At 36.6% G+C, this 18,759-nt stretch overlaps 1 protein-coding gene across 2 annotated transcripts in view; it reads left to right on the plus strand.

Annotated features, from left to right (window-relative positions):
- LOC106750377 (sialin) overlaps positions 1–17,962 on the plus strand; it is a 22,756-nt gene extending 4,794 nt beyond the window's left edge. The window contains exons 1-5 of one of the 2 annotated variants that reach the window (XM_014630711.1): positions 6,569–6,764; positions 12,480–13,314; positions 14,311–14,630; positions 15,135–15,379; positions 17,608–17,962. In XM_014630711.1, coding sequence (XP_014486197.1) covers positions 6,731–6,764; positions 12,480–13,314; positions 14,311–14,630; positions 15,135–15,379; positions 17,608–17,781 — 1,608 coding nt within the window. In that variant the 5' untranslated portion in view covers positions 6,569–6,730 and the 3' untranslated portion in view covers positions 17,782–17,962. Of the gene's footprint in view, positions 1–6,568; positions 6,765–12,479; positions 13,315–14,310; positions 14,631–15,134; positions 15,380–17,607 lie in introns of those variants that run through there. The other variant, XM_014630702.1, reaches the window with a different exon arrangement.
- The last annotated feature ends 797 nt before the right edge of the window (positions 17,963–18,759 follow it).

The following is an 18,759-nucleotide window of genomic DNA, read 5'->3' on the forward strand; positions in this document are numbered from 1 at the left end:
AAGACGCTTAACTTAAAAAAAGAAGGGAAATAAAGCGACTTTAAGAGAGGTTTTTTTTTAAGATGTCTTTGGAGAGAAATAAAACTGGCTTCCCAAAAAATAACAAATTAAAAATAACAAAATAATAGTAATAAGACAAAAAGTGATAATAATAATAAAATAAAATAATGATAAAATATATCATAATAATAAAATAGATAAGATTATAAAATTATAAATAATGATACAACTGTAATATACAGCATATGTTATATTGTGTCTCTAGTTTCGAGTAAGAAATATTGTAATATTGATGCAATATAATAATAATAATAATAAATTAGATCATCCACATAGCAAAAATTTTTAAAAAACTTCCGAAAAATGCTTAAAAATGTCTAGAAAAAATAGAACGGCTTTTGGAAGTTTTTGAGGTATAAGAGAAATAAAATTGATTCCAAACAATAACAAAATAATAATAATAATATAGAAAAGAATAATAATAGAATAGGAAATAAAGTAATAATAATAAATAAGGTATATATCAAATATCAAATATATCAAAAAGACATCTTAAAAACTTTCAAAAATCGTTCTGTAAACGCATTATCTCAGCTTCGATATGGTCGAGCTTTTTCTAATTTTACACGTATGTAAATTGTTAATTAACCCGTAGAGTAGTAATAATGAGTCTTTGGTGCTCAATCGATTTTTTCTTTTGAAAGTTTTCTCCTCGATCTGTATTACCTTCTTTATAAATAAACTGTACTACATTTTATTATAGTCCAACTTTAACTATATACATTTGGTCTACAACCTTGGAAATATATTCATGAATTTTCGCAGATTTTCTGAACCATTGTAAATTAGTTGAAATAATCGTCGAACAGACCCGTTATTGTACCAAAAAAGTATCCTTTTTCATATTGTAAGGGTTTCCAAACAGCACACAACAAGATTACAAACATATTGCAGCAATATTTTTCCGCAAGATTGCAACATTGCAGGAACATTATGAAATTTTGCTTGAAACGTTGTTGCGACATTGTAACAATAGGAAAATGTTCGCTCATAGAAATATTGCAATGTAACATTGTAGAAACATTGCAATATAATATACAGGGTGTCCCAGACCACCCGTCTCACCCGATTTTTTCGTAAACGCGACATTTTAAAGAAAAATGTTTCAGACAAAAGTTTTGTGACTTCGAGGGGCACATAAGATGGTGTCATTGGTTTGACCTTGGATAGTCGTTTGAAGATCACGTGAAGGTCACCTTTAATTTCTTAAATGGAAACCCCCATTTTTCAATGCATATTCTTGTAGCTTACCTCGAGAGCTTTCCAAAACGCTATAATGAAACGTTTTTTTAATCAGTACTTTTCGAGTTATGAGGATTGAAAGTTACGGTACCGCCGGCATTAGCATTACCCAAGGTGGAGGTTGCACGGTCGGATTTACACCTGTTTGTGTGTTTGTGTGTGTGAATGTGTGTGTGTCAACTTGTTTTCATGGAAAATTCGCCAGATCGTGCTGCGACTAATTCCAGAATCTCTTTCTGTACGTCTTAATGAATGGCAGGGATGCAATTGAGCGGATGCAAGAATCTCCGGCATCCTTTCATCTCTAACTTGGCGTCGAATTTGTCTACCTTTATTGTGATCCGGTTGAAGAATACCTTTATTGGTAATTCGATTAGCTAAGCGAGAAAAAACTTTGTACGAATGAGGAGCGCGATCTGGGTATCGTTCTCGCCACAATCTTGCAGCTGCTCTAAATTGACCATCACATTCACCTAAAATAAACATCACATCACAAGCTTCCGCGTTTGAATACGACATGGCTGGTAAATGAGAATTTTGTTACACCTTACGTGACAGTATCAGACATGTCATACATCACGACTGGGTGACCACACACACACACGCACACACACACACACACGCGCGCGTACAGCAGAGAGGGTTTGGAGTCGATAAATACTACGGGAGTGACGAACCGTGGGGTCCTTATCTCTGTTGACACACACACATTCACACACACACACACAAACACACAAACAGGTGTAAATCCGACCGTGCAACCTCCACCTTGGGTAATGCTAATGCCGGCGGTACCGTAACTTTCTTCCTCATAACTCGAAAAGTACTGATTAAAAAAACGTTTCATCATAGCGTTTTGGAAAGCTCTCGAGGTAAGCTACAAGAATATGCATTGAAAAATGGGGGTTTCCATTTAAGAAATTAAAGGTGACCTTCACGTGATCTTCAAACGACTATCCAAGGTCAAACCAATGACACCATCTTATGTGCCCCTCGAAGTCACAAAACTTTTGTCTGAAACATTTTTCTTTAAAATGTCGCGTTTATGAAAAAATCGGGTGAGACGGGTGGTCTGGGACACCCTGTATATTCAACAATACTTTGTGTGATTCTTTTAAGCTTCCGCGCTGTGAATAAATACTGGATTTGGCTTTTGAGTTGGATTCCTTCATGGATTTATTTCCGACCTTTCTCAAACATTTAAGTTCATTTCTTCAAAATGAAGTGCGATCCGAGATTACAGGTTGATCTCGAGTCGTTCCCCATCCTGAAAAAGCGAAAACTGAAATGTTTACGAAACGTCGGAAATCCTTGAAAGCTGTGACGTTATCTCGAAAGTCAAATCAACTATTTTGTGTAAATATATATGCTGACATAATAGCCTTAACATATTTAAAGTCAAACCGTTCTAAAACATATGGATTTATTAACAGAAGTTTTAGAATCGTATAATTTCATGATTTAAAGTTATATCGACCTTTATATTGTATTATAAATATTTTGTTAGAAATGAATCTGTGTGTATGTGTGTGTGTGTGTGTGTGTGTGTGAATGGTATTTTAATCATAAATATAACAGTTTGTATATTAATTATAAATATAACATATTTTAATTATATTTATTTTTAATCATAAATATAACAGTTTGAATTATAAAATATATATATATATATATATATATATATTTATTTATTTATTTGTAATAATATGCGTATGCGAGATGCATAAATAATGCATATAAAACAAAAAATTTTTTATGCGCGCAGATTTTTCAATGTTTCAGTGTCAATATTGTTAATTTACAGTTTACATTACATATTTAAAATTCCAAAATAATTTGAACACTTTTTTTCAATGCAGTTTGAAATGATCGATAATCCAATTCAATATAACGTAATATTAACTATACATTTTCAGTATTAGCAGCGAATATCGGGACACAGCCCGTAATACACGCACCCATCGAACATTACAATATTATGCTACTTTAACGATGTTTTGAAAAGATTCTGCAACATTATTGAAGTAATATTGCAAAATAATATCTTTGCAGCGTTTTTGCGATGTCGCACTGCAAAATGCCAATGTTGCAGCGTTGCAGCGATGTTACTGCAAGCCTCTGTGCTGTATGGAAATTAATATGTTAAAGGAAAACCAATTTACGGACAGCCAACTACCTTGAAAACGTTGCATTTGCTTCGAATGAGAGAAGTCATCGGATGAAAAAAAAAAAAATATCGATTTTCCATCGATTTTTCCATCATAAAGTAAGAGTAGTTTTCCGCTATTGAGTATATAAGATTAGAGTCGTGTGGAGTAACAGGTTTTCTCAGGAACAGATTTCTATTTCTGCGTGTATCCTTTTGCGATCCTCGCGTCGTTCGCTGATGAGAACTCGCGCGAACAAATCATTCGTCATTCGCGATTAGTCCGCGAAAGACAGTCTCTCTCTCTCTCTCTCTCTCTCGCCACTTTCGATTGTCAGCCGATTTTACAAATTCACTGCAGGTCTTCCTGTTCGGCGTATGTACTTGGCCTGGATTTAAAAGCGTCGCTACGTCGAGCACGAATCGCCATGACATTCCTGCAGATACTCTAAGCGCGTAATATTCCTAGAATATTATATTGTTCGATATTAAAATAATATTCTTATAATATTCTCAGATCGTTATGTAATACTCTTTAATATTATAGGAATGTTCTATTGACGACATATGTTCACTTCACATAATATTCTTGGCATATTATAAAAATGTTCTTAGAATATAAAAAAAAAAGATAGCAATAATATAAAAAAAATATATAAATAAAATATATTATTTATATTTTTTTTTCTATATTATTATTATTATTATTATCATAAATAAATATATTTACATATACAGGGTGTCCCAAATTAATCTCGGTTCCCATGGTGTGCAAATAGAACAGGTGAAAATCAATAGAAAAGTTTTGTACCATTTTGCAAATAACAGGCAAAGTTTCGAGTTGTCAGTGATTGAAATTAGCCATTTAAAGAGGTTTCTTTAATTAATAACTTAAAAATTTGCGTGTTATTTGTAAAATGGTGAGAGACTTTTTTGTTCCGAACAGTCTAATCTACAAGTATATGACGATTATTGTACTTAACGACAGACATCGGTATATCGAACTTTGACCTTTGAACTTTGAACTCGTCGTTAGGTACAATAGATTATAATATACTTGTAGATTAGACTGTTCGGAACAAAAAAGTCTCGCACCATTTTGTAAATAACACGCAAATTGTTGAGCTATTAATTAAAGAAGCCTCTATACACAACCATTTTCTATCATTGATAACTTGAAATTTTGCGTGTTATTTGCAAAAAAATAGTATACTTTTCTGTTCAGTTTCACCCGTTCTACTTGCACACCACGGGAGCCAAGATTAGTTTGAGACACCCTGTATAACTATATCACCACTTCATACATAACTGTATATTTTTATATACGGACATAATTAAATTAAATTAAATAAGTAAAAAATCTTATCCCGGGAATAACAACTTGGATTTCGTATATTTCATGTTAATTTAAATTTGTTTCCGATCTAATATTTGAGACTTCCGTGGTGTGCAGACTCACGTATATTGCATTTGACTTCCGAGTTTCAATTTCACATTCTTTCAGTCTTTGCCGACTTTTATCTTCAACTCGATAGAGTAATTTTCAATCGATTGCGATACGCGATGCAACACGGGAAACTCGGCACCTGACACTAATCCGCCGTTCCGCGATCTACGCGTACATTCAAGCATGAAACATGCAATAATCGCTATTTTTTTATTCATACTACCAATAAGTTATCAGAATACTCACGTTCGCATTTTATCCTCTTGTGTCTAATTTCTAGAGCGCTTCGAAAAAGATTCGGAATACCGTTATGGTCTCGCAGCTCTTGCGACACTTTGCACTTTTACGCTTTTTAGAGTCGAAACCTCGAAGTGTTCGTCCCTACTTGATGTTCCAACGATAAGAAGAAAATGCGAATCTAACATGCCGGGGCGGTATTTGCAGGTATCTAGATAAAATTATCTAGATAATCGCCTAGATGAACATATCATCTTTGTCTGTATCTAAATGGTAGAAATATAAAATATATTCGTCTTCGTCTTAGGTAAAAAAGAAAACATGTTATCTCATTCAAAAGTTATCTGAAATGATGTTACGGTTCATACTCTGAATTTACTTTCCGATAAAATGAAGGAAATAATATGGACCTGTGCGTTAAGCTCGTATCAGACTAGAGATTGGAGATTAGATTGGAGATTAGATTGGAGATTAGTTTTCAACGAATCAACATATCTCGGTTTTGTTTCCTTTGATCCTTTGAGTTTTTTTTTGGCTGCACTGCTGCACCGTTGTAATAAGTTAGAACGAGACAAAATGCACTTATTTCGCTTCTAACTTATTGCACCGGTTCAGCGGTGCGACTAAAAAAAAAACAGGCCATTTGTTTCGATTGATCGATCCACTTTAAGTCCGTATTAAACTGTGAGTGAGCAGTCAATGATTATTGGTCTTTTTCGTTAGATTCAGATTCAGATATTTCCTTAAATTCAGAGCGATCACGTTGGCGAATTTAACCTTTCTGCAATTTTACGATCCGCGTGATTTTTACTATAAATTTGTGTCAAGTCTCTCATGAAAAGGACATCATCCAAAACATTATTTAGAAAAGCAGCGCTACTTACCTTATCTTTCATCTAGATAAGATAAGCGGCGCTACTTATCTCATCTTTCATCTAGATAAATCGACATCCAAATCCTTCTCATCTCGCCTAAGAATTTTTCGGAATTTTCATCTCGCCCTCATTTATAATTCTGAATTTGAAATCATCCGAGGCAAACACTGTGGCCGGGGTGCCTTCGTTCTTCCCGCACGCGTCAATCCAATGCGCGATATCACGCGTTATCACGCTCTTGGACGTCGTAAAATGTGCGAGCTCAAGGCGGGCGCGCTCGAGGCTGACGTTGCTGCTACCTGACATGAAAATTCCACTTGTACCGAAAGACGTGCCGCCGACGACGAGCCGTCTTTATTGGTCGGCATCGTCGCACCCCGTAAAGAAATTCCCGGGATCTTATCTATCCCCCGAGGAAAGCTCGGGAAAACCTCGGGGGAGGGGGAAGTTTCTCCTACCTTCCGCTCATCCCCGCCGTGGTTACGTTTGTTCTTCCTCTTGGTGAAGGACGGAGATAAATAAGCCGGCACGGATGAGCAATGTCACCCAGTCATCCCCGTTTCGAGTCTTCTAGGCGAAGGAGGAATCCAAACGGCGGTCCCCACGCCGCGCTAGTCAACGAGAGACGACGAGAATGTCGCGGATTCGCGACGTTGTGCGGCGGTAACGCGTGTGCGAGTATACGTCGTTGAGTTCTCGTGTTAGGAAAGTCGGTGAAGTGACATGCATCAGCGATTGCAGCGATTACTGTGTCCACGTGAGTGTCCAAGTTCTCTTTCCTTCTTCCCGCTCGTTCGCTCGCTTCTTCACCGTGTCCGTCGTCGTCGTCGCGTTACCGATTCGTTCGATCCGGCGAAACGCAACACGTCGTCGTCGTTGTTCCCATCGTCGTCGTCGCCGTCGTGGCGCCAATCAGCGAATCTTCTGGGAATCCGGGTGTGCGACCAGACCGGAAGACGACTCGCGATACTTTCGTCGGCCTGGAGGAAAGGAAGACGGTGGAGAGCGCTGGTTTCGCGTTTCTCTTCAATTTTTCGCCGGCTTCGTCGGCTTCTATCACGCGTTCTCAATCACCTCGTTTCTTCGGGTGAACGCGAATTTCTCCTTCGTCGTTTTTACTCTCCCGTACCTTTTGACGTACGGCCGAACGGCCTGCCCGTTACTCAACCTTGTCGCGCGCGCGCGCCGCCGCCGGTCGTCCTTTCGTTCGCGAAATTCGCAATTTCCTCGCCGTTCACTCGAACGGCGTTCAAATCTCTCGGCTTCGAGGATTCGTAAACATCGACTGACGACGGCGCCAGCTGCGAGAGGATCGATCGCAGCCGAGGATCGCGTCCTTTAAGCGGGGTCTCTGCTGAGAATTTCAGACACGAGACTTTAGAAATTGGCCAATCACAGTCGAATTCTACAAGAAAAATCAATTATGACTGGTCAATTTCTTAAATCTTACGCTTCAAGTTCTCACTGTAGACCTCGTTTTAATTAGATACACAACGCTGGGCCTATTTCTCCAGCCGAATTCTCGAATTTCTCGCTCACGTGATTTGACGCGCGTGCGTGCGCGCGCGTGTGTTGTGTGTGTGTATGAATCATTATGGCAAGTGTGTGCATGACAAACGCGAGGAGACTCACGAAACTTCATTTTCACTCCCAAACAGCGCATTTGCGCAAAATAGCAAAACAATCGGAAGTATAATAGTGATCGATCTGTAGTGTGTATTACAGTCGACGTCCTGCGGAATATCGATCACGTGACTTTCCCCTGATAGATTTCCCCCTAAATTCTCTGAATTTTTCCTCGTAACCTTCCCCCCAATAAAATGTTATTTTAATGACGCACTAAATATACATAGTGTCTCAAATTAATCTCGGTTCCCGCGGTGTGCAAGTAGAACAGGTGAAACTGAGCGAAAAAATCTTACACCATTTTACCAAATAACACGCAAAGTTTCGAGTTACCAATGATTGAAAATAGCCGTGTACAGAGGCTTCGTTAATTAATAACTCAACAATTTGCGTGTTAATTGCAAAATGGTGACAGACTTTTTTGTTCCGAATAATCTAACCTATAAATATATGACAACTATTGTACCTAACGACAAATCTAAGGTTCAAGGATCAAAATTCAATATACTGATGTCTTTCGTTAGGTACAACAATTGTCATATATTTATGGATCACGCCACTCTGAACAAAACAGTTTTTTATCATTTTGCAAACAACACGCGAATTTTTCAGTTATCAATTAAAGAAGCCTCTGTAAATGACCATTTTCAATCGTTGATTACTCGAAATTTTGCGTGTTATTTGCAAAATGATTTAGGATACTTTTCTCCTCAGTTTCACCCGTTCTACTTGCACACCATGAGAACCGAAATTAGTTTGGGACGCCCTGTATATAAAAATTTATTCGAATAATGTCCGATTTCGTGTGTCGAAAAACGTGAATTGAAATATTTCCAAATCAGAAAATTTACACTTCGCGAATTCAGACTGGAAGATGAGAATTTATCCGAAGATAAGATTCGTGATCGATTCCCAAGTCATGAATCTTCCTCTCTAGTGTGAACTCGTGAAAAGTGTTAATTTTCTAATTTGAACATGTCACTTTTCACGTTTCCGCCTAAGGGGAAAAGTTATTATGATCAATACGCAGAATTGAGCATTGCAATATTTTCACGTTCTCTCAGAACTAAGCTTGAGAAATTGTTCTGTTTCAAAGAGAAAGATACGAATAAGTGGAAATTGTATTTGGAATAGAAATTGGTAATCGATTTCTATCTTCTAGCTTCTATGAATAGAAGCATTGTTCGAATAAATGTTTTTTTTTAATGCGCTATTAAGATAAAATTTTATTCGTTATTTGCGTCATATGTCATTTACGTTATTCATATTTCTATAAGTACTCGCATGTTTTCCATTATTTGTTATTTGTTATTTATCATTTATCATTTGTGTGTACGCGCATTCGTATCTCTTACAGAAATGTATCTTACAGCCTTACTGGCTGTGGTAAATTGGTCAGTGATAAATAGTAGTTTTATTACTCGTACGAGTAATAAAACTACTGAGCAATAATAATTTATCACTGATCAATTTGTCCTAGCCACCCGGTGGACACCTAATTAACAGTAGCATAATATCAATGTTATAATTTCCCACTTAACAATGTAACTGTTACATAACACGCGCGTTATATTACAGTAACATTGAGAAGTTATAATATTAATGTTATGTTATTGTTAGTTGGCGTTTACTGGGCAGTATTATTTTTCTGTAGAGGGTATGTGCGTGTATGTGAACTCATTTCGTTATATTGTAACTTTAATATATTATGCAATCATTATATCACTATCCTAATAATATATTAAATCAAGCAATTTTTTATAGAAAGCATTTATTATTTATTTATTATATCGTATTATATATAATAAATTTATATGTAATAAATTTTTATTATATTATATATAATATTTATTTCATTACACATAGTAAAATAAACAGAGAATAAACAAGGTAAATATATAATAAATGATGAGTAATTAATCACGCGAATAACGAACGATGCAAATGACAAATAAATTATTTTTATTTATTTAAATAAATATTATTTAAATAAATATGTCATTATTTTAAGACTCTTCGATAAAAGGTGGTATTTGTAAATTTATTTATTTCTTATTATTTCAAAAAAAATTTCCCCAAGTCTGGCGTTATGCTATTACTTAAACCATTATTAATTTATACATTTATTAATACTTTATTATTAATCAATTTTATTAATTAATACTTATTAATTAATATCATTCCTCAAACGAGAAAGTACACAATTTTCAACTTTGTGCAAAACCATAAGATCGAAAATCGCACAAGTAACTATAATTATAACGATAGGTTATAATTATAACGGTTTTGACTTTGTATATGTAGAAAGCAATGGAAATGGTGTAAATTTCGATCTAGGAAGCGGTGTAGCATCTATAAAGTCGACTGTACGAATTATTATTATCGGGTAAATTGGCGAGTAGATCCGACTCCGACTCCTCTTCGCTTGCGAAAACAAAAGGTATCCAGCAGTTGTTCAAACATCAAATTCACGTAATTCCGCGTAATTCCCGCTTACTGCGCGCACACATGAAGGGAGCGACGCGATAACGGTTTCGGTAAACCGAGCGTGCCGCGCACACAAAACAATTAGAAACAATTAGAATCGAACGGTGAACCAAACGAACGGATGCTCGAGGATGCCTCGTAAAAATGCCAAATCAACCGTATCCAGTTGGCATGGTAACTGGCTGCTCCATCTCTGTACATACAGATTCCGTCTGCTTCCTCTTCGAATACGAACCACGTTGACGTTTCATTTAATAAAGGCTACCAAATGCGCCGATTACGCGAAACTGTGTTCTCAGCCCGCTTCTCGTTTTTATGGGAATATTTACGTAAGTGCGATTACGCGTTACGGGAGCGTCGACACGTTTTCTTGACGGTGGTGCACGGAGATGAAAAACGGTGGTGAAATTAAGCGCACTGAAAGAAAAATATTTAGTTACTTCCGAGGACGACAATATCTTTCTTTTTCTTTACTTTTATTTTAACCACACGAAAATAGCGGTGGCAACATCAATATTATTAAGGTTATTATCACCGACATCATAGTCTCTATAAGCGCGTAATATTCCTAGAATATTATGTGAATATTATTCAATATTATTCAATATTAAACGTCGCTTGGTATTTTCGATGCTTTTTTTAAGCCATGACGAATGAAATGGAAAATAATTTCTTTCTTCTTTTCTCTTCTTTTCTTTTCTCAAATAAAATAATATTCCTATAATATTCTAAGAATGTTATGTAATATTTGTTAATATTACAGGAATGTTCTATTAACATTATATATCCATTTTAAATAATATTATTGGCATATTATAAAAATGTTGTTAGAATATTAAAAAGGGAATAAAATAATAATAATATAGAAAAATATATATAAATAAAAAAATATATATATTTTTTTGGTTATAAAAAANATATTAAATAATGATATTAAATAATATTTTTTTTTTATATTATTAAAAGTGGGCATATAAACCATCGATTAATATTCCAGAAATATTACTTAATATTAAATAATATTACTAGAATATTATTAGAATATTAAGTTTAATATTAAATAAAAATAAAAATATGCCCAGAATATTACTTAATATTAAACAATATTATGCGCTTATAAGTGTAATACTTACTCGAAAAATAGTTCTCTCGACTATTTTTGTAGTAAAAATGAAAAAAAGGATATTGTTATCCTTGAAAATAACTATATTTTTCTCTCAGTACGCGCTTATCGAACCAGCTTGTTCCCACTTTTTTTCTCTTATGCTTCTTTAAACTTCCCCGAAATTTTTTTCTCATTAATAGGACGAAGGTTCTATTCATAGACATTAATTACCAATTTCTATTCCAAATATAATTCCCACTTATTCGTATCCTTCTCTTTGAAACAGAACAATTTCTCGAGCTTAGTCACGAGTAGAATGTAAAAACGAGACAATGTAAAAATGTTCTATTCTATGAACCGGAATTAGTTTGGGACACCCTGTATAATTACGTAAAAATGCTATAATAATTCTGTACGCAATTATGTAAAAAAAAATACGATACAGTCTCTTTAGAGAGTCTCCCAAATAAATTCTGGTGGCGAACGTGTTAATCGTTCTTTCCGATCGAGTTTTGAGGCCAAATGTTCAGACGAATTTTCTCGGTCGCAGTGACAGAAATATCGTCTTCGTCATCAAGTTCTTAGGTTTATTCAGTCCCTGTTCAATCACATAATGAGGTTTTCCTCTTCGTGGTTTTTCTTACGATTGGAGGAGAATCAAAGAACGGCCGATCAACGTCCTTCCTTAGAATCTTCGTTGCTGTTTATAATACAATATACAATATAGAAGAAAAGATTTTTTAAATTCAATATATGTGTTTGTTTAACTTGAGTTTATTTAACATAAACGACATAATTTCATATGAAATATCATTTTGTCTGAACGGAAATGTTGCTTCGTTAGAATAAATGATGCCGTTTGATAGAAAAAATAGTATTATTCCGAGGAAATAACGTTCGATTTCAAATAAAAGAGAAATTTAAATTAAAAATATAATTTATTATATATTAAATATTGTCCTACCGAAGCTAAGAAGTTCTTTAATATTTTTCTGATGTAACGTTATTTCTTGCAAATAATTGATTGAATTCGTGACAACCATTATTACGTTTGGATGGAAATAAAAGGGAAACATGTTATCCGACGTGAAGAATGTGCTGCTCGGGAAACTGAACTGAATTCCGTTGGAATTCAGAACCTCAGGATGGTTCGGAATTTTCTGAATCTCCGGCTTGCCTGGGTTCGCCTTAGCTTCGCGCAGAACCAAGAATTAACGTGTCTCACAACCCGACTTTCAACTTCACCCTCGACAGGATGGATCCCCATGCGGATTCTCATGTGCGTGATGACCTTCACCGCCTGCTGGACCAGCTACATGTGCCGTCTGCAGATGCCGATCCTGGTGGTGCCGATGATCCGGGACGCGCCGGGACTCAACAACCTCACCGCCGGCGTTTGCGTGTTCGATGAAGAAATAATCCGGTCACGACGCTCCATCATCTTCGACGCGCTCGACCCAGCCGGCTACCTGGAGAACCAAATCATGGAAGAGCTCGAGCTGAAGCGAGCGGAGTCTCGATATCGTCGGCAAGCCCAATTAGAGGTGCGTCCGCCGAACGCTCCCATCCGGCTGTTCGGCGGTCAGCCCTTCGATTGGACCCCGAATATACGGGGCCAACTGATCGCCGCTTACGGCTACGGCAACGTGCCGGGCAACTTCATCGGCGGCTGGCTGTCGCTGCGCTACGGGCCGCGCCGGGCGGTTCTCTGGACGTCGCTGTTGGCCGCTCTGGTGTCACTGGTGAGCCCACTGCTCGCCCAGTTTCACTGGCTCGTGCTCTTCTTCTCGAGGATCATCATCGGCGTCACCGGCGGCGTCATCTTTCCCGCCGGACACACGATGGTGGCGAAGTGGGCACCGCCGAACGAGAAGTCACGCTTCGTCTGGTCTCTGCTCGGAGGCACCTTCGGCACGATATTAACGTACCCCATGGTGGCCGCCATCGCCGAGACGATGGACTGGGAGTCAGCCTGGTACATTCCGTCCCTGCTGATGCTCGTGTGGATCGTCGTTTGGGCGGCGATTGCGTACGATTCGCCCTCGGAGCACCCGGGGATCACGCCTGCGGAGAGGGATTACATATTGAAGTGAGTTGAGGGAGGAGGACGTAGGTAGTGAGGGAGGTCAGTGATCGATCAAGCTAATCGTGACAATCCACCCGTCTATGATCTGTTTATTCGCGATCAGTGTTTGCCTCAGATGATTTCGTGCTCATCTAGACGGAGATGAGATGAAAATCCGCAAAATTCGTCTCTGACGAGGGGAAGATGATTTTACTTTGGATTTATCTGCAGATGAAAGATAAGCGGTGCTGGTTATCTAGATAGCTTTTTTAGATGATGCCGTTTTCATGGGAGACTTTATCAAAGTTTGTAATAAGAATCACGCAGATCACTTGAAATTGCACAAAGGTTTATAAGTAATTCGTCAACGTGATCGCTCGGAATTTAAGGATCTGACGAAAAAGAACAAAAGTCACTCATTCGGTCGACAGTTTGATGCGGGCTTAAAGTGGATTAATCGATTGAATCGAGTGGTTTGTTCTTTTTAATTGCACTGCTGAACCGGTGCAGCTGAAAAGAACAGACCGAAGGAGACAAAACCGAAATTTGTGGATTCGTTGGAATCTAATCTCCAATTTCTAGTTTGACACGGGCTTAACGCATAGGTCCATATAATTTCATTCATTTGATCGAAAAGTGAGTTCAAAATATGTACCGTAACATAATTTCAGATAATTTTTAGATGAGATAATATGTTTCTCATATCTAAGATGGAAATGAATATATTTTGTATTTCTTCCATCTCGATAAAGATAAGGATGTTCCATTTATTCATCTGGATGATTATTTAGATAATTGTATCTAGATACCGGCAAACACTGGCAATATCGTCCTGCAATATGCAATGTTGAGCAATGTTACCGCAAATCTCTGCGCTGTATGGGCTGATTTCTTCCCCGTCGTTTCACCCGAAGCGACTTCCGATTTGTCCTTAAATACGAATTAACTTCGGTGTGACGACGGAAAGCCAGTCTGACGATCGATTTAACGATTATTTTCCTTCATTCTCTTTTTCACAAGCGCGCAAGCAGGAATAGTCCGTACTGAGAAACCCACGTGGAAGCAGACGCCGATGAAGAAAATAATGACGTCGGTGCCGTTCATCAGTTTGATCATATGCCACTTCGGGAATCTCTTCTTATTGTTCTTCTATCAAAATTCCCTGATGTTATACTTAACAAAAGCACTGGGTTTCCAATTGACGAAGGGCGGCGCGGCGGCGGGCGCGCCCTGGGCTGGCAGGATGATATTCGGTTTCGTCTTCAGCTGGATAGGCGACACCGTGAAGAGGAAAAATATCATATCCATCACCCTTCTGCGAAAAATCGCCACCATATTTTGTAAGAAGCCTACCACTCTAATAATAATTCTGCACCGTAAAAGAAGACTGGTAATAATGACCAAAACCACTTAGTTAAAGATTTTGACCGAATATTTGGTCACTGTTGTGAAATTTGATATTAATTACCGAGTATTTAGTTGGCCCGCAGTATGAATGACTCATATTCAGAGTTGAATCAACTGAATAAAATAACAATTGCTACCGAATATTTAACATCTGTTGTTAAATGTTTGATAATTGTTATTAGATGTTCGGTAATTATTACGAAATCATTCACTGCCATTCTTAATATATAATATATAAAATATTTGGTAACTATTAGTAAATATTTATGACTCCTCTCTCTCTCTCTCTCTCTCTCTCTCTCTCTCTCTCTCTTTTTCTTTCTTCATTCATAGGATACATTATAAACATGAAATATAAAGACATAACGAGAGCTCGTAAGACTCTCTACGTACAACTTTAAAAATAACGCATGTACGGTTGTTTTTCACCTTTTCAGCGCATTTTTTACCTGGCGTTTTCCTGATACTAGTCGGTTACGTCGGCTGCGACATAGTGCTCGCGAATGTTTGCTTGGTATTCGCGCTAGGTTTCAACGGCGCCGCGATTATCGCAAATTTATCGAATAATCAAGATCTGGCACCCAACTTCGCTGGCTTTCTTTACGGTATCATGAACACGATCGGAAGCAGCTCCGGAATTATTATACCGCCCATGGTTGAGGAGATAGCTGGGAAATACGGGGTAAGTATGACACCTTCGTGGCGATCGCGTTCTTGAAAAAATCTTATTAATTTATTTTTATCCTATAAGCGTATAATATTCCTAGAATATTATATGAATATTACTCAATATTAAAATAATATTCCTATAATATTTTATTATTATTATTATTAGTTTTATTATTTTTATTTTATTATAAAATATTTTATTAATATTATTTCATTATTATAATAAGAATATTATATTATAATATAATATAATAAGATTATTATAATAAGAATATATTATTATTATAAAAATGTTCTTAGAATATTTAAAAAAATATAAAAAATATATACATGTATAATTTTTTTTTAGTATAAAACGTATTTTTACACTAAATTTTTTCGACTTTATTTGTATAATAAAACAATTGCAATATTGCAATATACATTTGAAGTAAGAAACTACAATTATATATATTATACATATACATAGAATTGAATATTTTAAAGATATATAATATTACAATAACATTAAATAATAATATTTTTTAAATATTATTACGAATGGACGAATGACCATTTATTAATATTTCAGAAATATTACTTGATATTAACCCTTTGCACTCGAGGGCTCCGGAGCGGAGCCATTTAAAATTTGTCTTCAAACTCTTCAAACTCAAATGCAAATAGCAAGAGCGGAATATCCTATACACAATAGTTTTTACGATTTATCTTTGTCCTTATGTTATGAACTGAAAGTTATTTGCATTGTCTCCATAGCGGAGCCCTCGAGTTTGAAGACAAATTTTAAATGGCTTCGCTCCGGAGCCCTCGAGTGCAAAGGGTTAAATAACATTACACGCTTATAGGGTACGTATAGTCACACCGTTTACTAGACACAATCTGAGTAATTTTACAAAAAAAAAAAAGAAAAGAACGAACTCTGAAGCCGAGATGGAGAAGATTGCATTCTATTCCCAATTTTCGAGATCAAGACGTGCTTGTGCGACGCTTCCGCGAAAAAAAACCGGAAAAAATTGATGAAGCGAAACCCGCTCCACGATTTCGCGGGGGAAATCGGTCCGTTGTGCTACTCTTAATTCGATCAAATTTTGATCATTTCGTCTTCGTCGGACGTTCATTCGCGCAATTTAATAATAATCACTTGTTGCGTAATCTCGCAGCCGTGTCGTCTCTGTCTGTGTGTAATCCGTTTTGTAATCACAGTCGTGCAATTTTTCTTCTTTTTTTTCTCTCTTTTATAATACAAATTGCGACATCGCGACATCGCATCTCGCGATCTAATCGAGGAAGCGGAGGCGAATAGACGGCGACATTATGCAAGAATTTCGACCAAAGCGGTTTCCTCCCTCCCTCTCTCCCCTCCGCCCCTGCTCCCCTCCCCCGATTTTTCGCACACCAATTTATATCTTCATTCCACAAATCTTGTCACGTGCGCATTTCCTCCGGCATTCCGAGATCTCTCGGGAATCGCCGGGCTTCGTTACGTAACATAAGATCGTCCATCATTACGCGCAACGGCGCACTCGATTGCGTATCCGAAATGCGCCTCATTTTAATTTTTCCACGATGTCGGGACACGACATACATAGTACAACCTAACATCTATTACAACAAAACATCTATTAATGTTCCAGAGGTGTTATTCGATATTAAATAATATTGCTAAAATATTGCATCTAATATTCTAATAATATACCCGGAATATTACTTAAGACTTGGGTAGTCGCTGCAACTGTCCTTGTTCGATGACGTAAAAAGCGAGAAAACGCAATTCGCGAATTCTTGCGTTTTACATTCGAATAAAAAGATATACTCGCAAAATGACATTTGTGACCGAATCGGTACACTTATAAAATTGTCCGTGGCACTTTGATTCGAATAATCAATAAACAGCTGCAAAAATTAATTTGACACAGAACCATTTTCATTTTAACCTCCTTTCTCATGATTTTGTCAATGTTAATTTCACGACTGTTTATTACTTGTTTATTACTTGTCCGAATAAAAGTAAAGTGCAACGGGCAATTTTACAAGTGTACCGAATCGATCACAAATGTCATTCTGTGAGTGTGTCTTTTCATTTGAACGTAAAACACAAAAATTCTTGACGTGCGTTTCCTCGCTTCTGACGTCATCGAACAAAGTTGCAGCGACTACTTAGGAGCCTTAACTTCCGTCATATATTTATAACGATTTATGGACCGATTTTCACACTGATTTCATTCGTCTCTGTTTTGGTAGAATCCAATCGACAGATGGCAGACGGTTTTCTGGATAGGCGCAGGAGTATGCATCGCGTCCATGGTGATCTTTCTGTTCGGCGGTAGCGGTAAGATTCAAAGTTGGAACGAAATTCAATTTCAAAGGACGGACGACCAAGAACTAGAAAGAGCGCGGCAGACCGCTGAAAAATAATGACGGGTTTCTATCTTTCGGCCTTCGAACTGTGTTACAGTGAAGACACTTTTCCAATTATCTTTAAGTTGAATTTTGGAATGGAACGACAGCGCAGAAAGTATCGCAAGGACGAAAAACAAAGTTAAAGTGTCTAAAAGATGTTTGACAAGGATAAAAATAAAAAAATTAATAAATTCGACTTAGACAATGTTGATCACATTGCAAGCGAAAAAGCTTGCTAAAAAAGCAAAAAAATCACAGAGAGAGAGAAAGAGAGAGAGAGAGAGATGAGTAGAATATATATCCCTTATAAGCGTGTAATATTACTAGAATATTATATAAAAATTATTGAATACTAAAATAATATTCTAAGAGTGTTATGTAATATTTTTTAATATTATAGGAATGTTCTATTGATGTTATATGTTCATTTCACATAATATTCTTGACGTATTATAAAAATATTCTGAGAATATTAAAAAAATAAAATAACAATAACATAGAAGAATGTATACAAATAAAGTATATATATATATAAATATATATATATTTAAAAAAATATATATATATACAAGGTGGGCCATTTTAATCGACCCAGTCGAATATTTCGAAAACCAAGCCCGGGAGAGAAAAATTTTTCAAATAAAAGTTGTTTGAGGGTTTCGAGGGGACCATAAAGACGGTACCATTGGTTTGACCTTGAAGAATTATTGCAAGTCACATGAAGGTCACCTCAATTTTTTTAAATGGCATCCTCTATTTTTTATTACATATTCTTGTAGCTGACCTCNATATGTAATAAAAAATAGAGGATGCCATTAAAAAAAATTGAGGTGACCTTCATGTGACTTTCAAATAATTCTTCAAGGTCAAACCAATGGTACCGTCTTATGGTCCCCTCGAAACCAAACAACTTTTGTCTGAAAAATTTTTCTCTCCCGGGCTTGGTTTTCGAAATATTCGACTGGGTCGATTAAAATGGCCCACCTTGTATAT

This window comes from Dinoponera quadriceps, unplaced genomic scaffold (genome assembly GCF_001313825.1).
Source record: "Dinoponera quadriceps isolate SergipeBrazil2010 unplaced genomic scaffold, ASM131382v1 scaffold227, whole genome shotgun sequence".
In the NCBI taxonomy this organism is placed as follows: domain Eukaryota; kingdom Metazoa; phylum Arthropoda; class Insecta; order Hymenoptera; family Formicidae; genus Dinoponera; species Dinoponera quadriceps.